The sequence below is a fragment of the Plasmodium knowlesi genome (assembly GCF_000006355.2).
Source record: "Plasmodium knowlesi strain H genome assembly, chromosome: 13".
Lineage (NCBI taxonomy): Eukaryota > Apicomplexa > Aconoidasida > Haemosporida > Plasmodiidae > Plasmodium > Plasmodium knowlesi.
This window is the reverse complement of record NC_011914.2, coordinates 5,108-24,200: the sequence shown is the minus strand read 5'-3', so window position 1 is coordinate 24,200 and position 19,093 is coordinate 5,108. Positions and strand designations below refer to the sequence as shown.

Sequence of the window (19,093 nt, the reverse complement as noted above, 5' to 3'; positions counted from 1 at the left end):
TCTAAATATAAAATATGCTCTTTAAGGGACCTTAACATTTTCGCATATCTCCATTATCATATATATAATTAATGAAGAAGGGGGACCTTAATTAATGTTCAGTCCTTAAGTAATTAAGAGGAATATATAATTTAGTTCCCCATATGAAGGTGGGTGATAAGCTTCTAATAAGAATTGTTTGCAATTATAATATAAAACGCAGAAGTAAATTTTATATATACTCAAAATTTATGTGTACGTACTTCCCAAAATTTGTTTCGTACGAAATGTATTATTAGAACTTATTGACAGTAAATTGTTCTAATAGTAAGGATTACATAACATAGAATTATAGACAAAGAGAAAGAAATTTCAAATATAGATATATTTTATTGATAAAATTGGGGAACATGAATCTATGGAAAAAAGTAAATATTTGAGAAGGAAAGGCAGATTATAGGTATGATGGAATAATCTGATAGTTCCATTTATTTTTTAAATGGAAAAGGAAGATAATAAAACTTTCGAAATTATATTTCATGTAATACGAAGGAAAGGCTTATACTCTCATCACAAATTAATAATTTTAAATATATCACATACATATATACAGGATTGCGTTTTTATTTAAGAATATAATTAAATTTAATAATATTTAAGTTATCTAATTCCAATGTTTTACCTTTGCTCTTTAAATTAAGAACAAAATAGTTATGAATGCATAACGAATATTCGAAAGAGATCTTTCCGTTTGGAAAAGAACCATTCATTTTGGGATCATGAATGAGATGGGAATTTAAAATGAAAGGAATAATTACGACGTGTCGGTAAATTAGAGATGGACATATATATATTCACAACTCATTTTATTTTTTATGCCCCGCTTTTAATTTGTATAATGCGAAAATGGCATAGCATATTTTTACGTTAATGTATATTTCATAGAAATTTCCCGAGCACAAGGTAAATGGGGGGGGGGATACGGAAAAATAATTCTTCTGCTTTTGAGGAATATAATATATATATATATTTTTTTTTTTGCGACTTTTATAACAGTTTAGTTTGGATTTTTCTATTATTTTATTTTATTATTATTTTTTTTTTTTTACATTCTTTATGATAAATAATAAAATTTTTTGACCTCATCGCGCGCGATTATATTATTTTTTTTTTCAAAAAATAATAATTAAGATAAAAAAAAAGAAAAAAAAAAATAAAGGAAGAACTTTTGTATGCATAAACGAAGTGTATTTTAAAATTTCCTTATTGCCATTTTTTCCGTTACAGCGCCTGAATTACAATATTATTTTTAGAATTGTGTAATTACATGTGAATATGTGGGAACCGCGTAAACTAATAAGAGAATTGACGTTCCTTAACATTGCACAAAATGTGACATTAGAACAAAATTTTAAAGGGTTCTGTAATAATAAAAGCGGGAAGGTGTACTACTGATAAATTAAATTTTTTTTTTTTTCCTTTTAAATTTTTCATATAGGAATACGTAAATGAGTAAAATTCCCTCTGAAACACTTGTTCCGCGTTAACGCCGTTATGAATTTTATGCGTACATATATGTCGGCTACAAAGCTGTAACATATGCAGGTATACAACCTCTTTTAAAATCATCAATGAAAGATTATTTAGAGAATTCTTTTTTTTTTTTTTTTTTTTTGTTTTGGAACAATTGTTGTTTATATGTTCAGGGTCGAAATGCTTTGTCTTTTCTTCTTTTTTTTTTTTTTTTTTTTTTTTAAGAATGAACTGTTTTATTTTTAGAATGTGGGAGATGTTTTTTTTTTTTTTTTAGAATGAACTGTTTTATTCTTTCTTTTTTTTTATTTATTTATTTTTTTTTTTGATCTTTAAAACTTATTCTTTCTAATAAGCCTATAATTTATAATAAGCATATTCTTCCTAATAAAGATATTCTTTCTAATATAGATATATATAGAGAAGGACAAATAGAATATTCACATGTTAAATTGAAGCAAAACAAACAAAATATACAGTATATAAAAGCAAAACAAACCAAATATACAGTGGAGAACAAATGGCACCTTTTTCTTTTATAAAAATATCTACATTAATCTTTGCATATCTATTCTTATGGTATCAAACCAATGATCAACACCAGGTATGAATACCAAAAGAAAAAAATTTTATAATATTTTTTACAACTATAGGGGAAATTTTGGTGTGGGCTAAAACGTATACATATATATATATATTATATAATATTTTGCCGCACTAAATTTTTATTCATATTTTTATTATTCATGTTTAAGGAAAAAAGGGGGGGAATGGAAAGGGCGAATGGAAGTGTATGGGAAGGAGGGGGGAAGGTTTCATGGTTTAGGGTTTTCAGGGTATAGGGTTTCCAGGGTTTAGGGTTCATGGGTTCAGTGTATATGAGTAAGATTTCGGGTTCCGGGTTCAGGGTTTAGTTTTCTTTAAGGGGGAAGGTTCCCTTTTGCCCCTTTACACCATTCTTCCCCTTTTCTCACGTATTCATATTTTCTATTATTATATATATATTGTTGGTTTTTTTTTTTTTTTTAGGTGAGTGCATTAAGCACATTAAAGGATGATGATGATGTATCCGTTGGAAACGGTTTATATTCATCAGAGGAAGATATAAATAATGGAAATAGTCGTTTAAAGACATTACAAAGTGATGGAACAAATGATTCGCCGTCATCACATCAAGAGGAGTCGGATGACAATGATGTGAGCACATTGCTCGGTTCGATAGACAACGAATTGTTAGAACATGCACTATCAGGACAAACACCGTCTTCAGCGAAAAGGAGAGAAAATAGTTCTAAAGGAATTGGAACAAAAATAAAAGAAAGTTGTAAAAAATTAACACATTATAAAAATAAAAATAAAATACTACTAATTGTTATATTGATCACTCTTGCCCTCTATCCATTAACACTGTCTTATGCGAGTAGGACGGGGTACATCCTGATGCAGACTGTGTCATCTGAATATATGCACTACGTTATTCTGGTTGTCACCACAATCATGGGATTAAACTACTTGGGCATACTATTCTGGTTTTTATCGTTCCAAAGTTTGGATTAAATGTATTACTAAAAATGCCGAACCAACACAACCAACACAACCAACACAACCAACACAACCAACACAACCAACACAACCAACACAACCAACACAACCAACATACAACCAACACAACCAACATAACCAACACATACTAACACAACCAACATACTAACATAACCAACATACTAACATAACCAACATACTAACATAACCAACATACAACCAACATACTAACATAACCAAACATACTAACATAACCAACCTATTAACATAACCAACATACTAACATAACCAACCTACTAACACAACCAACATACTAACACAACCAACACAACCAACATACAACCACAACACAACCAACATACTAACATAACCAACATACAACCACAACACAACCAACATACAACCAACAAACAACCACAATACAACCACAACATAACCAACACAACAAAAACGTTAAAAATGTGGAAATTGTTTTATTGTAGTTTAAAGAAAATTTTTGATTGTTCGATTGTAGTTTTTAAAAAAATGTTAGATTGTTTGATTGTTTCATTGTACGTTCAAAAAATGTTAGATTTTTTTCATTGTAGTTTTAAAAAAATGTTACATTGTTTAATTCCAGAACACTGTTACATTGTTTGATTCCAGAACACTGTTACATTGTTTGATTCCAGAACACTGTTACATTGTTTGATTTCAGAATTCTGTTAGATTGTTTGATTGTAGTTAAAATTCATAATTTTGAAGTTTCTATAATATTTAGTGTTTTTTTTTTTTTTTTTTTAATATTTTAGAATTCCGTTTTTTTTTTTTTGATGTATTTTTTGCGTGCTTTATAATAATTGTATCCGAGGAAAGCGATTAATATGAGAATTCCGCCCGCTGTAAAAACTGCGTGCGCTACCATTGGATACGGTGAATTATTTTTAAGGAAGGAGTAAAATTCCTTCCACTCATGCACATTCTGCATGTAACCACAGTCAGAATGTTGTATATATAATTTTGCACAAAACAAAACAAATAAACCAAGGGCCACCATACCCAATATTAATAATAATATACATCTATATTTCGGGACACGACGAGAAAAAAATTTTTTACAAATTCTTTGAAATTTATCCTTTTCATTCTTTGCATCTCGTGGGTTGTTACACTGTGCCGAATTAGCATGCAATTCCCGTAATGAGGCAAAAGGATCCTCAAAAAGGAAAGTTCCCCCCCCTCCCCTTTTAAGGGGGGACGAGGCGGAGGAACCTACTCCTCCCTTCCTTACAGAGGATTCCCCTCCTCCTTCGATAAGACGATAATCCCCATACCTCACACTTGAACCATTTGTTCCATTTCCTTGTGCTATTTTCAAACGATCATTTTCATTGTTTATATCTTCTTCTGATGATGAGCATAAATCATTGGAGTTGTCCATAGAAGACACATCATCGTTTATAATGTGCCTAATGCACTCACCTAAAAAAAAAAAACAAACAAACATATATATATACATATATATATATATATAGAAAAAATATGCATATGTAAAGAATGGTCTAAGGTAAAAGGGGGGAAGGAAAACCTTCCCCCTATCCCCCTTTTTTCCTTCTCCCCCCCTTCAAAGCAGCTAACGCTGACCCCTGAATCTGACTTCTACACCCCTGAAACCTTATTCCAACACCATAAAACCCTATTATTATACACTGGAACCTTTACTCCTAAACCCGGAATTTGACTTCTAATACCCTGTAACCATACTCCTTATGCCCTGAAACCTTATGTCTATAACCTGCAATCTGACTTCTAACACCTTACAACTTTCACCTAAACCCTAAACCCTAAGCTCGGAACCCACCTTACACTTAACCCGGAACCTACTTTTACCCTTAACCAGGAACTTACTTTAGCCCTTAACCCGGAACCTACGTCATCCTTAAGCCGGAACCCACTTTAATCCTTAACCCGGAACCTACTTTCCCCTTAACCCAGAACCCACTTTTATCCTTAACCCAGAACCCACTTTTATCCTAAACCCTGAACCCACCTTATGCTTAACCCGGAACCCATCTTATCCTTAACCCGGAACGTACCTTATGCTTAACCCGGAACGTACCTTATGCTTAACCCGGAACATACCTTATGCTTAACTCGGAACGTACCTTATGCTTAACCCGGAACCTACATTTTCCTTAATCGGGAACCTACCTTTTCCTTAACCCGGAACCCACTTTACCGTTAACCCGGAACCCACCTTATCCTTAACCCCGAACACATCTTAAGCTTAACCCGGAACCCACCTTATGTTTAACCCGGAACCCACTTTACCCTTAACCCGGAACCCACTTTACCCTTAACCCGGAACCCACCTTATCCTTAACCCGGAACCCACTTTACTTTTAACCCGAAACCAACATTACTTTTAACCCGGAACCCACTTTACCCTTAACCCGGAACCCACTTTTATCCTGAACCCGGAACTAACTTTATCCTTAACGCGGAACCTACCTTACGCTTAACCCGTATCCTACCTTATTTTTAAACCAGAACCTACCTTATTCTTAACCCGGAACCCACCTTACCCTTAACCCGGAAACTACCTTATGCATAACCCAGAACCTACATTATCCTTAAACGGGAAAGAACTTTTGTCCTTAACCCGGAACCCATCTTATGTTTAACCCGGAACCGACTTTACTCTTAACGCGGAACCAACTTTACTTTTAACCCGGAACCCACTTTTATCCTTAACCCGGAACCCACTTTTATCCTTAACCCGGAACCCACCTTTACCCTTAACCCGGAACCAACCTTACCCTTAACACGGAACACACCTTATCATTAACCCGGAACCCATTTTTATCATTAACCCGCAACCCATTTTTATCCTTAACCGGGACCTACCTTATGCTTAACCCGGAACCCACTTTTACCTTAACCGGGAACCCACTTTTACCTTAACCGGGAACCCATTCTTACCTTAACCGGGAACCTACCTTATTTCTAACCCGGAACCTACCTTATCCTTAACGCGGAACCCATTTGACTTTTAACCCGGAAACTACCTTACACTTAACCCGGAACCTACCTTATCCTTAAACCGGAACCTACTTTACCCTTAACCCGGAACCCATTTTTACCTTTGACCCGGGACCAACTTTACCTTCGACCCGGGACCAACTTTACCTTTGACCCGGGACCAACTTTACCTTTGACCCGGAACCAACTTTACTTTTAACCCGGAACCCACTTTACCCTTAACCCAGAAATAACCTTCAGCTTAACCCGTAACCAACTTTACCTTTAACCCGAAACGCTGAATCCAACCATTTTCGCATATTCCCGTTATTTTGTCTACATTTTTGGTGTAAAATGTATACGTACTTCGATAAAGTTGTTTGTGCCAACACGTATGTACACACAATTTTTCCTTGTATCCGATATGCTTTTGTTTTTCCTTTATATTTTGCGACCTTTTGCAACTGTAATATATTTCATCGTCCACCGTCCTGTTTTCCTTTTTTTTTTTTTTTTTTTCTGGTGTGTGCTGTCAGCAGACATCATTTATTCGCGCGCTTATTCTACTTTCCGCAAAAAAAAAAAAAAAAAGGGAGAAAAAATATATTTTTCGCAAACGGAAAAAGAAAAAAAAGAAGAAAAAAAAATATTTTTTGCAAGCGAAAAAAAAGAAAAAAATATATTTTTCGCAAGCGGAAAAAAAAAAAATAATGTGTGTTCTTAAAAAAAAAAAGAAGAATGTTTTTTTTTTTTTTTTTCTATAAACAAAAGGTGTTCTTTCACCAAAAAAAAAAAAGAAAAAATTTTTGCAAACAAAATAAGAAATAAATGTGGAAGAAAGAATCTTCTTTTTTTTATTTTTTTTTTTCTTCAAGAAAATATAAAAAGGAAAAAAAAAAAAAAGAAAGAAAGGACAAAAGGTGTGAAACCAATATCCTTCATCTTAAACAATAAACCCTAAACTGTAAACTCTATACCCTGAATCCTAAACGCTGAAACCATAAAATCTAAACCGTCAACCCTAGAACCTAAACCCTGAACGATTAACACTAAACCCTAAACCTCGAACCATGAAACCATAAACATAAACCCCTAAACTGTGAACCCTAAACCATAAACCCGGAACCTAAATTTGGAACCTCTTCTATAGGAACAAGTTCCATGGGAACAGGTTCCATAAGAACGTCTTCCTTAGGAACCTGTTCTTCTTTCATAAATTCCGATCCCATGAATTCTTGAACCAAAAGTTCCAGAAAATCCTTCTGGTTCAATTGTGTGTCGCCTTTTTGACATTCATCCAACACTTCAAAATGAATTTCAATAATCGTTCGACGATTCACGCGACCAGAACGTTTTGTTCTTGTTGGAACAGAACGAGGTTTTCGTTCCTTCACCAATTGATATTCATGTGGACCAGCTTCTTCCACATGATCGAGGACTTGTTCCTGTACTGATGGACCAGGAATTTCAGTAGGAGATCTTCTGAAACGTGCTCCTCCTTTACCAAGAGGACCAAAATACTAAAAAAAAAAAAAAAAAAAGGGAGGATATTTTTGTTAAGAAGATTGTGAAATATTCTTTTTACACATTTATTTTTTATTCTTTTTTTTTTTCCTTTTAACCATTAAAAATTTTTTTTTTTTCCTTTTAACCATTAAAAAAAAATTTTTTTTATTCTTTTAACCATTAAAAAATTTTTTTTTCCTTTTAAGCATTAAAAAAATTTTTTTTCCTTTTAACCATGAAAAAATTTTTTTTTTTCCTTTTAACCGTTAAAAAAAATTTTCTTTTCCTTTTAACCATTAAAAAAAAATTTTTTTTTCCTTTTAACAATTAATTTTGTCTATTTAAATTTTTTTTTTTTTTTATCCTTTTTTTTTAAATTTTTTTTTTTTTTTTAATCTTACTTTCCAAAGGTAATAAGCCATAGCAGAAAGACCAATAGAGACAGGAGCCAAAGGAAGAAAAGGGGTAAGGAGATCCGTAAGAAGGATGGGACAGACTGTATTCGATAATGTTTCTTCCATTTCGGTTTGTTTCGTAGGATCTGTGAACATTGGTTCAATTTTGGTCTTTACTTCGTCATCGCCAATGGGGCATTTATCATATGTGTCCGTAAACGTGCATTCAAAACAAGAAATACCATCAGTACCATTGCTGCATTCAGGTAATACAAACTTCATAATATCTTTACTTTGTTCAAAAGCATGTTTTATGCCCTTATCTATGTCACAAAGAGGATGTACCCAACTATGTCCTTTTTTCTTCTCATTTGCCACTTTTTGCAATTGTTCTGCATATTCTTTAAGAAATAAGCAACCTATCGTTTGTTCAAACGATGGGCCCTTAAAAGGGCCCTTAACAGACTTCCTACCGCGGACATAAATGTGCTTTAATCCTGAAGAAAAAAGCAAACAAGCTGCTTTATTTGTTTTCCTTTCTTTATGGCCCTTATTCCATGCGGCGTTGTCTTTGCAGAAGTCGACAACGTCCTTCTCCTGCGAAGGTTCCGTAATCTGTTTTAGAAGTTGCTCTAATACGCCTTTGGCTTCATTGTTTATATCATCCTGATCATAAAAAAAGAAAAGAAATAAAAAAAAAATATATATGTATATGTATACACATATGTATACACATATGTGTATACATATATATATACATATATACATATATACATATATATATATATATACATACATATATATACATATATACATATATACATATATACATACACATATACATATACGTACGTATATATGAATATATATATACATATGTGTATACATATATACATATATATAAATGTATATGTTGTCGATGTTATTGATGTTGGTTCCCTTACCCAAGTCACTGTTCCATTTTGGCCTGTTATTTTTTTATTCCTCATTCCGTATTGTTTGATTGCGCATTGGAGTTGAGTACAGAAAGTTTCTATTTTATTTATTTTGTCTAGTGTTTTTTCCTTGTTAGGGGTGTTGGAGTTGGATTGGTCTTCGTTGTTGAGGAGGAGTGTGTTCATTTTGTTCTTTACTTTGTCATTGGGATTGTTGCCAATTTGGCAATTGTGAAATTTATCTTCTCTGTTGCAAACAAAACAAGAATTAGTACCATTACTACCAGCTCCGCATGAAGTTTTTCCATTCATAGTGGCATTATATTGTTGAAAAGCGTGTTTTATTGCCTGATCCAATTTAGTTCCATCGAGCGGACATTGATTATTTGCTTTTTTTATTAATTGATCAGCATAAAGATTAAGTGCTGCGCACATCATAGTTTGTTTAAGTGGTATGGCATCGTTGTTTTGGTCGTCCTTAAGTTTAGAAATGTGTTTTAAACCTAAAGCAAAAAGCTTACAAGCTTTTTTCTTAGCAGTTATTTCTCCTTCGGTGTCGTTATTCGACGAAGAACTGACGTCCTTGCAGTATGAGTCAACCTCTTTCCAATTCTTATCATCCGTAATATGTTCTAGAAGTTGCGTTAATTCATCCTTAACGACACTGTTTATATCATTCTGATGATAAAAGAAGAAAAGAAAAAGAAAGAAAAAAATATATATGTATATGTATACACATATGTATACACATATGTGTATACATATACATATACATATACATATATACATATATACATATACATATGTACATATATGTGTATATATATGTCCTTTTTTCTTTTTTTTTTTCTCTTTTTATGTAGTACGTTGGTTATGTTAGTATGTTGGTTGTGTTAGTATGTTGGTTGTGTTAGTATGTTGGTTATGTTAGTATGTTGGTTGTGTTAGTAGGTTGGTTGTGTTGGTTGTATGTTGGTTGTGTTAGTATGTTGGTTGTGTTAGTATGTTGGTTGTGTTAGTATGTTGGTTATGTTAGTACGTTGGTTGTGTAAGTATGTTGGTTGTGTTAGTAGGTTGTGTTATGTCAGTACGTTGGTTGTGTTAGTATATTGGTTATGCTAGTATGTTGGTTAAGTTAGTATGTTGGTTATGTTAGTATGTTGGTTCGTGTTAGTATGTTGGTTGTGTTAGTATGTTGGTTGGTGGTAGGATATGTAGTATCCCGTCCCTGTCTGCGAGGAGTCTTTCCTCTCCCCCCCTAAAGCAGCTAAAGCTAACCCCTGAACCTTACTCCTAAACCCTGAAACCTAAGTCCTAAACCGTGGAACCTTATTCCAGCACCCTTACAACCTTACTCTTATACCCTTACAACTTTATTATAATACCCTTACAACCTTATTCTAACACCCTTACCACCTTATTCTAACACCCTTAACACCTTATTCCAATAACCCTACCACCTTATACTAACACCTTTACCACCTTATTCTAACCCCCCCGCAACCTTATTCTAACAACCCAACAACATCATTCCAACACCCCCGAACAACATCATTCCAACACCCCAACAACATCATTCCAACACCCCAACAACATCATTCCAACACCCCCGAACAACATCATTCCAATACCCCAAACAACATCATTCCAACACCCCAACAACATCATTCCAACACCCCAAACAACATCATTGCAACACCCCAACAATCTTCATTCCAACACCCCCGAACAACATCATTCCAACACCCCAACAACCATGTTGTGGCACCCCAACAACCATGTTGTGGCACCCCAACAACCATATTGTGGCACCCCAACAACCATATTGTGGCTCTCCAACAACCATATTGTGGCTCTCCAACCACCTTATTCTAACACCCCTGAAACCTTTACACCTGAACCCGAAATCGGACTTCCCTTCTCTTTTTTTTTTTTTTTTCTTCACATTCTTCCTTTTCATCAATTTTCATTATACATACATAAATATACATATATAGATGTACATACATATATATACATACACATATATACATATACATTTGTACATATATATACATATACATATATACATACATATACATATATACGACTATATATGTACATATGTACATCTATACGGCTATATATGTACATATATACATATATACGACTATATATATATACATATATACATACATACACATATGTACATATACATTTACATATATATGCATATACATACATACATATATATGTACATATATACATATATACATATATACATATATGTGTGTACATATACATATACATTTGTACATTTATAGGACTCTATATGTGTACATATACATATATAGGACTGTATATGTATGTACATTGGTTGTTGTTAATGTTATTGATTTTATTGATGTTATGGATGTTATTGATGTTATTGATGTTATGGATGTTGGTTCCTACTTACCCAAGACACTTTGCTGCTATTTGCATTAGGGTCGCTTTTGTTTTTGACTTTTACGTAGTATTGTTTTGCTGCACATTGGAGTTGAGTACAGAAAGACTTACTCATGTCATTTATGGTGGATAATGTTTCCTTCACTTGGGGGATGGAATGGGTTTGGTCGGTGGATTCGAGGAGTCTTTCCACTCCCCCCCCTGAAGCAGCTAAAGCTAACCCCGGAACCTTACTCCTAAACCCTGAAACCTAAGTCCTAAACCGTGGAACCTTATTCCAGCACCCTTACAACCTTACTCTTATACCCTTACAACTTTATTATAATACCCTTACAACCTTATTCTAACACCCTTACCACCATATTCTAACACCATTACCATCTTATTCTAACACCCTCACCATCTTATTCTGACACCCGTACCACCTTATTCTAACACCCTTACCACCCTATTCTAACATCCTTATCACCTTATTCTAACACCTTTACCACCTTATTCTGACACCCCTAAAACCTCATTCTGACATCCCTAAGACCTTATTCTGACACCCCTAAGACCCTATTCTGACACCCCTAAGACCCTATTCTGACACCCCTACAACCTTATTCTAACACCCCAACAACCTTATTCTAACACCCCAACAACCTTATTCTAACGTCCTTAGCACCTTATTCTAACACCTTTACCACCTTATTCTAACACCCCAAACAACATCATTCCAACACCCCAACAACCTTCATTTCTAAACCAGGAATCTGAATTTCTTTCTCTATTTTTTTTTTTTATTTCACTTTCTTCCTTTTCATCAATTTTCATTATACATATATACATATATACATATATACATATACATATATACATATATAAAACTATATGTGTATATTTGTTATTAATGTTATTGATGTTGGTTCCTACTTACCCAAGACACATTGGTGCTATTATTATTAGGGTTCTTTTTTACGAATTGTTTTGCTGCACATTGGAGTTGAGTACAGAAAGACTTACTCATGTCATTTATGGTGGATAAGGTATCCTTCACTTTGGGGATGGAATGGGTTTGGTCGGTGGATTCGAGGAGTCTTTCCTCTCCCCCCCTAAAGTAGCTAAAGCTAACCCCGGAACCTTACTCCTAAACCCTAAAACCTTAGTCCGTTACCCTAAAACCTTAGTCCTATACCCTAAAACCTTTACTCCTATACCCCAGAACCTTATTCTAACACCCTTACAACCTTTATTCTAACACCCTTACCACCTTATTCTAACACCCCAACAACCTTCATTCCAACACCCCAAACAACATCATTCCAACACCCCAACAACATCGTTCCAACACCCCAACAACATCATTCCAACACCCCAACAACATCATTCTAAGACCCTAAACAACATCATTCCAACACCCCAAACAACATTATTCCAACACCCCAACAACCGTCATTTCTAAACGCGGAATCTGAATATCCTTTCTCTATTTTGTTTTTTTATTTCACTTTCTTTTTTTCATCCATTTTCATTATACATATATATATACATATACATATATATATATATACATATACATATATGTATACATATACATCTATACATATATATACATATACATACATATATATACATATATATGTACATATATACGACTATATATGTGCATACATATATACATTTACATATATATACATATACATATATACATATATGTTTTTATATGTGTATATATGCAGTTGTCTATTGTCCCTTACCCATTTTATATCGGTGCTTTTTCCTTTTGTCTTATTTACGTATTGTTTTGCTGCACATTGCATTCTACTACAGAAAGTGTCCATATCAGTGATAGTAGTTAAAGTAGACTTCACTTTGGGGGTGTTGTTTTCTTTGAGGAGTTCGTTCATTTCGTCGTGGACTTTGTCCCTGTTGGTGTTAGAAGAGCAAGTTCCACTTCGATTTTTTTCATCCACCAGAGCGTCTGCGACGCTCAGGTGACAATCATTAAAATTTTCATTCCTTTTGCATTCAAAACAACCATAAACTTCTTTCGAACAGGAAGACGAAGACGAAGGTTTATTAAATACATTCCAATTATCGAACATTTCTTTTATTCTTTTCTCATCAATAGGACAACTTTTCTCCGTTTCATTTTTTATTTTATCAGCATAAAGATTAAGTGCTGCGCACATCATAGACTGCTTAAAAAATTTGTCATCATCCTTTGCATTTGGAATCTGGGCGACACTACTCTGAGTGGTGGTTTCACCTGTAATAGTGTTAATGTATATTAAACCTGCTGTGATATGATTACATACTTTTGTTTCGACACTATCAGCATTACCGTCGCCGAAGCCACGGCATGCTGTGCGAATAGTGATGGAAGTTCGGTTGTTCTGTCCTTCTGTGGCGATCTTTTGGAACATCTTCTGCAGTTCGAGTTTGACGCCTTTATCCCCCCAAAAGTCACACTGTAAAAAAGAAGTTATATATATATATATATATATATATATGCATATGCATAAATGCATATGCATATATACATATGTACATATACGTATGTATGTACATATGTCTATATATGTGTATACATATACATATACGTATGTATGTATATGTATACATACATTTACATGCATCTATATGCATAGACATATACATATACGTTTGTACATATGTCTATATATGTATATACATATATGTATATATACATATACGTATATATGTATATATGAGTATATACATATATATATGTATATATAGTAGTACTTACCCAACTTTTCGTTGCAGTACCACTGCTACCACTCCCTGCTTGCTTGTTGTTGTTCTTTTGGTTGTGGAACCATTTAGGTGCGGCACATTTAATGTAATCGCATAGGTTTCCCATGTGGTTTATTTCCTTCATGGCGTTAGATACGGATTCGGTCTTTACAATGCCTTCCACTTTGGTTTTTGCTTCCGTTTGGGTGTTGCCAGTTGTGGTAATTTTGCAACCTTCATAGTCCTTTTCATTCCAATGGCAAAGAACACAAGGTCCCTCGCCATCATTGCAACTACCTCTAAGATTTTTAACAACAGTGTCGAAAGCCTTCTTTATTCCTGATTCCACTAAACAATTCGCTTTGTCTTTCATATGTTTTGCATAAGAATGAAGTAATAAACAACCCATCGTTCGTCTCAACGATGGGTTGGACAAAATGCTGTTGTTGGTCGTTCCTGTTGCTGAATTATCCGGTTGGTATAGTTGTTTTAAGCCGGCATGCAAATAATTGCATGCCTTCTTTTCAGGATTCGTTGCAGTTCTATTATCATCGTCCATTTGATTACAATCGTTGGTCCCTTGTCCATTACTCTTCTTCATTGCTGCGGACAGTTCGTTCCATAAGTTGGCGACTTCGCCGCCACTGTCCCAAAATGAGCTCTGCAAAGTAGAATAAATATATATATATATATATATATATATATATATATATATATGCATATGCATAAATTCTTATGCATATATACATATACATAAATATATTTGTATAAGTATACGTTCTTTTTTCTTTCTTCCTTTTTTCTTTTTTATTCTTTCGTGTTGGTTTGTGTAGTATCCGGTTTGCCTTCACCTGCCATCCGGTCCCTGTCTGCGAGGAGTCTTTCCTTTCCCTTCCCCCCCCTTACTAAACTGAAGCTAACCCCGGAACCTTAGTCCTATACCCTTAAAAACTTATTCTAATACCCCTGAAACCATTACTCCTAAACCCTATAACCTTACTCATAAACCCTGAAACCTTATTCCTATACCCTAAAACCTTACTCATATGTGTACAAAATTTTTCCTGTACCCTGAATATCATTCCAAAACCCCTAAAACATTATTCTAATACCCTGCAACCTTATTCCTATACCGTACAATCTTACTCCTATACCATACAACCTTACTCCTAAAACCGGAATATGAAAATTTTTTTTTTTTTCTTTTTTTTTAATTCCTTTTCTTTTTATTCCTTTTATTCCTTTTCTTTTTATTCTTTATTCCTTCATTTTGTACTTACCGCATTGCTGCTGTATTGTCCATTAGACGTAGCGAGTGCTTGTACTCGAGATGCTAAACATTGTAAACGGAGACATAAAGAAGAAGCCGCATTTCCATATGTTATAGTTATGTCCGTGAGGGCGGTATTGACGTCGTCATTCTTCTGTGTGAGCAAGTCATTCAATTTGGACTTTACCTTGACATTGGCATTGTTGCCAATGGGGCAATCATCATATTTGTCAAAGACGTCCAAATTGCAGTCAATGCAGGGCTCCTTTGTGCAATGAGTTCCTTTAATTTGATTCCATGCTTGAGTTGCGGCCTTTATGCCGGGTTCTATGTCGCAAATGTGACTCTTTTTTTTCATTTCCTCTACGACGGCTTTTAACATTAAACAAGAGAAGAATTGTTTAAACTCTTGGTTATCATAGGGGTTTGGCTGACCGCCGGAGTAGGATTCCTGAATAGTTGAAATATATTGCAGCCCCCGTGCAACAAGCTGGCAGGCGATCTTGTTAGCGACGTCATGGGCGTCGTCATTTTTCCATTTTTTGCCCGTGGTGTCTTTGTCACAGTGGATGGCAACTTTCGCTTGATTATCAGTCCCCTTCATGTAGTTCAGTAAATTCGTTAACTGCGTATTGAAGTCACCCTCCATCTTACTCTGCACATACAGAGGGGAAAGGGAATATATATATGTATGCATATTCATATATATACGTACGTATTTATATACATATACATGTATATGTATATGTATGTATTATTCATGACGCTGTGGATTATATGCAGTTGATTAAGTTCGCCTGCTTTACTTACCCAAGTTGCATTGTCCCCCTCCTTCCTAATCTGTCCATATTTACCCCTAATACATTCCACTTGCTGACATAATGTCTTCGTACTGTCCCCAGTACATGGTTTACCTATACAAATACACATACAAAGGAAGAAAAAAAAGAAAAAAGAAAAAGGAAAAAACATTATTGCTCTTGTTTTTGTATTTTTGTTTTTTTTCTTTTCTGTTCTACAGATGCATATGGAATCGTCATATATTTGTTATTTGGTTGGAGAAATGTGGTTGAGTTTACTTACATATGGTCTTGGTGAGAGAAGACGTCATTAAGGAATTAGTACTATAAAGACCAGTATCTTCTAACTTGGGATCAATTTTCTCCTTTAAAGTCTTTTCTTCGCCGCCGGCACTCTCCTTAATTCTACATTCGCTATATTTTTCGAACCTCGGACATATAAAACACTTATCATTAGTCTTGCAACCTTCACCTTCCTTCTTAATAGCCTCACTATTGTCAAATGCCTTATTTATACCGTCCTCCACACTCCTTTCCTCTTTACATGGAAGTTTTTCCTTCATTTTATCTGCAATGGCATTTAATAGAACACATTGCATCGTTCTTTTCAACGATGCCTTAACGGCATCGTTACCGTTCTCGTTGTCCTTGATGTCGTAGAGGTTTTTTAATCCTGCTGCTATGAGGAGGCAAGCATCCTTATCAGGAGTCTTTCCATCCTTCCCCGGCGGGATTTTATCGCAATATTTCGTGATCTCAGTGTCTTCCCTCTTATCTTTAGTAGTGCCCTTGGCAAGTTGGGTGAGTTCCTTTCCGACTTCCGTCCACACATCCCCCTATAAGTAGTAATATATATATATATATATATATATATATATATATATATATGCATATGCATAAATGCATATGCATATATACATATGTATACATACATATGTACATATGCATATACGTATATGTATATATGTACATACGTATATATATATACGTATATACATATATGTACATACATACATGTATGTATATATGTAAGTGTATATGTATATGCATACATATATGTATACATAGACACATATACATATATGCATATGTATATCTATATATGTATGTGCATATACATGTATATACATATATATATACGTATGTACATATGTATGTCTATGTATGTGTACATGTAAGTGCATGTAACTGTATATGTAAGTGCATATAAGTATAATGATTATTTATTTACCCAGCTTTTCTTTGGGGCGGCCCCATTCTGACTCATCCAGCGCTTGGTTACACATTGGACTTGGTCACATAAACTGTCTACTTTATTTATTTGCTTTGCCATTTTATCTATGTTTGTCTTGTCGGCTTCCAGTACAGCATCTACTTTCTTCTTTGCAGTCTCATCGGGGACAGATGTGCCATTTATGTTAATATTGCAGTTCTCATAGTCTGTCTCTTTCCATTGGCATGGAATATCAGTACCATTGTTACCATTCCCAGCACTTGTAAAAGCTTTTTGTATTCCTTCATCAATAAGACAAGTTGCTTTTTCTTTCATGTGTTTTGCATAAGCATGAAGTAAAAAACAACCCATCGTTTGTCTAAACGATGGGTTGTTCTTTAAGACGTCGTCGCCTGTTGGCGACGACGACGACGACGACGACGTCGTCGTCGTATCCTTGTACAGTGCTTTGAAGCCGGCATGCAAATACTTGCATGCCGCCTTCTCAGACGGAGATGCTTCAGTTCCATCTTGCAATTTTTTACACTCTTCTTTCTCTGCTGTGCCATTCTGTGTCATTGCATCAGACAATTCTTTCCATAGTTGCGCCACAGCGCCATTACTCTTCTCCGTCCAGAAGTTGTCCTATATAAGTAGTAATATATATATATATATATATATATGCATATGCATAAATGCATATGCATATATACATATGTATGTATACATACATACGTATACATACATACGTATACATATACATGTATATGTATATATGTACATATGTATATGTACATACGTACATATGTATATATGTATACGTATATGTACATTCGTACATATGTATATGTCTGTACATCCTTGTATATGTACATGTCTTTGTATATACATACATATGTATATGTAAGTATATATATGTATACACATATGTGTATACATATATGTCTACATACATATGTACATATGTACATACGTACATATGTATATATCTGTACATGCGTAGTACATATGTATGTATATGTATATATGTACATGCGTAGTACATATGTATGTATATGTGTATATGTACATTCGTACATATATATATATATATATATATGTTTACACATATATACATATGTATATACATATACATGTATGTGTCTGCATATGTATGCATATATAAGTATACATATATGTCTGCATACATATGTACATATGTATATATGTATATATCTTTACATCTATGTATATGTATATACATATACATACATATGTATATATATGTATATCTCTACATTTGTGTATACATGTATATGTATATATATATACATACATATATGTATATATACATATACACATATATGTACATGTCTATATGTGTATGTGTGTACATGTATATGCATATGTACATATGTACGTCTGTATATATGTGTACATATGTATGCACATATGTATATGTCCATACATATAAATATATGCATTCCCTCTGCTGTTCACTTACATTATTCCCTTGTCCTGATGCACTGTTCTGCCATAAGTGCTTCATACATTCTAGGCGTTCACACATAGATTTGTCCTGGGTACCGTTCTTCTTGTCATTGATACATGCAACAGCTGTTTAAAAAAAAAAAAAAAAGATGAAAGATGGAAAGAAAAAGATGAAGATTGGAAGAAGATGGAAAGAAGGATGGAAAGAAGAATATGGAAAGAAAAAGATGAAATTGTGTTGTGTATATCTATATGTTGTTGTTCCCTTTCCTTCCCCCCCC

At 34.1% G+C, this 19,093-nt stretch overlaps 3 protein-coding genes across 3 annotated transcripts in view; 1 reads left to right on the top strand and 2 right to left on the bottom strand.

Annotated features, from left to right (window-relative positions):
* Nucleotides 1-2,032: 2,032 nt before the first annotated feature.
* PKNH_1300300 (hypothetical protein, conserved in P.knowlesi) lies at nucleotides 2,033-3,069 on the top strand (the record flags this gene model as incomplete). The annotated part of the gene is made up of 2 exons (XM_039114209.1): nucleotides 2,033-2,116; nucleotides 2,542-3,069. 2 exons carry the CDS (start codon nucleotides 2,033-2,035, stop codon nucleotides 3,067-3,069), a joined length of 612 nt encoding a protein of 203 aa, XP_038969855.1.
* Nucleotides 3,070-3,841: 772 nt separating this feature from the next.
* On the bottom strand, nucleotides 3,842-4,540 carry PKNH_1300200 (hypothetical protein, conserved in P.knowlesi (fragment); the record flags this gene model as incomplete). The annotated part of the gene is made up of 1 exon (XM_039114208.1): nucleotides 3,842-4,540. The coding sequence occupies one exon, from the start codon at nucleotides 4,538-4,540 to the stop codon at nucleotides 3,842-3,844; it is 699 nt and encodes a 232-aa protein (XP_038969854.1).
* Nucleotides 4,541-7,160: 2,620 nt separating this feature from the next.
* PKNH_1300100 (SICAvar, type I) overlaps nucleotides 7,161-19,093 on the bottom strand; it is a gene marked incomplete at both ends in the record, with an annotated part of 14,144 nt that continues 2,211 nt past the window's right edge. Inside the window, 10 exons of the mRNA XM_039114207.1 lie at nucleotides 7,161-7,574; nucleotides 7,962-8,621; nucleotides 8,900-9,568; nucleotides 13,057-13,770; nucleotides 14,073-14,720; nucleotides 15,340-15,984; nucleotides 16,140-16,243; nucleotides 16,413-16,965; nucleotides 17,361-17,987; nucleotides 18,826-18,938. Of these exons, the coding sequence (XP_038969853.1) occupies nucleotides 7,161-7,574; nucleotides 7,962-8,621; nucleotides 8,900-9,568; nucleotides 13,057-13,770; nucleotides 14,073-14,720; nucleotides 15,340-15,984; nucleotides 16,140-16,243; nucleotides 16,413-16,965; nucleotides 17,361-17,987; nucleotides 18,826-18,938 (5,147 nt within the window). The remainder of the gene's footprint in view (nucleotides 7,575-7,961; nucleotides 8,622-8,899; nucleotides 9,569-13,056; nucleotides 13,771-14,072; nucleotides 14,721-15,339; nucleotides 15,985-16,139; nucleotides 16,244-16,412; nucleotides 16,966-17,360; nucleotides 17,988-18,825; nucleotides 18,939-19,093) is intronic.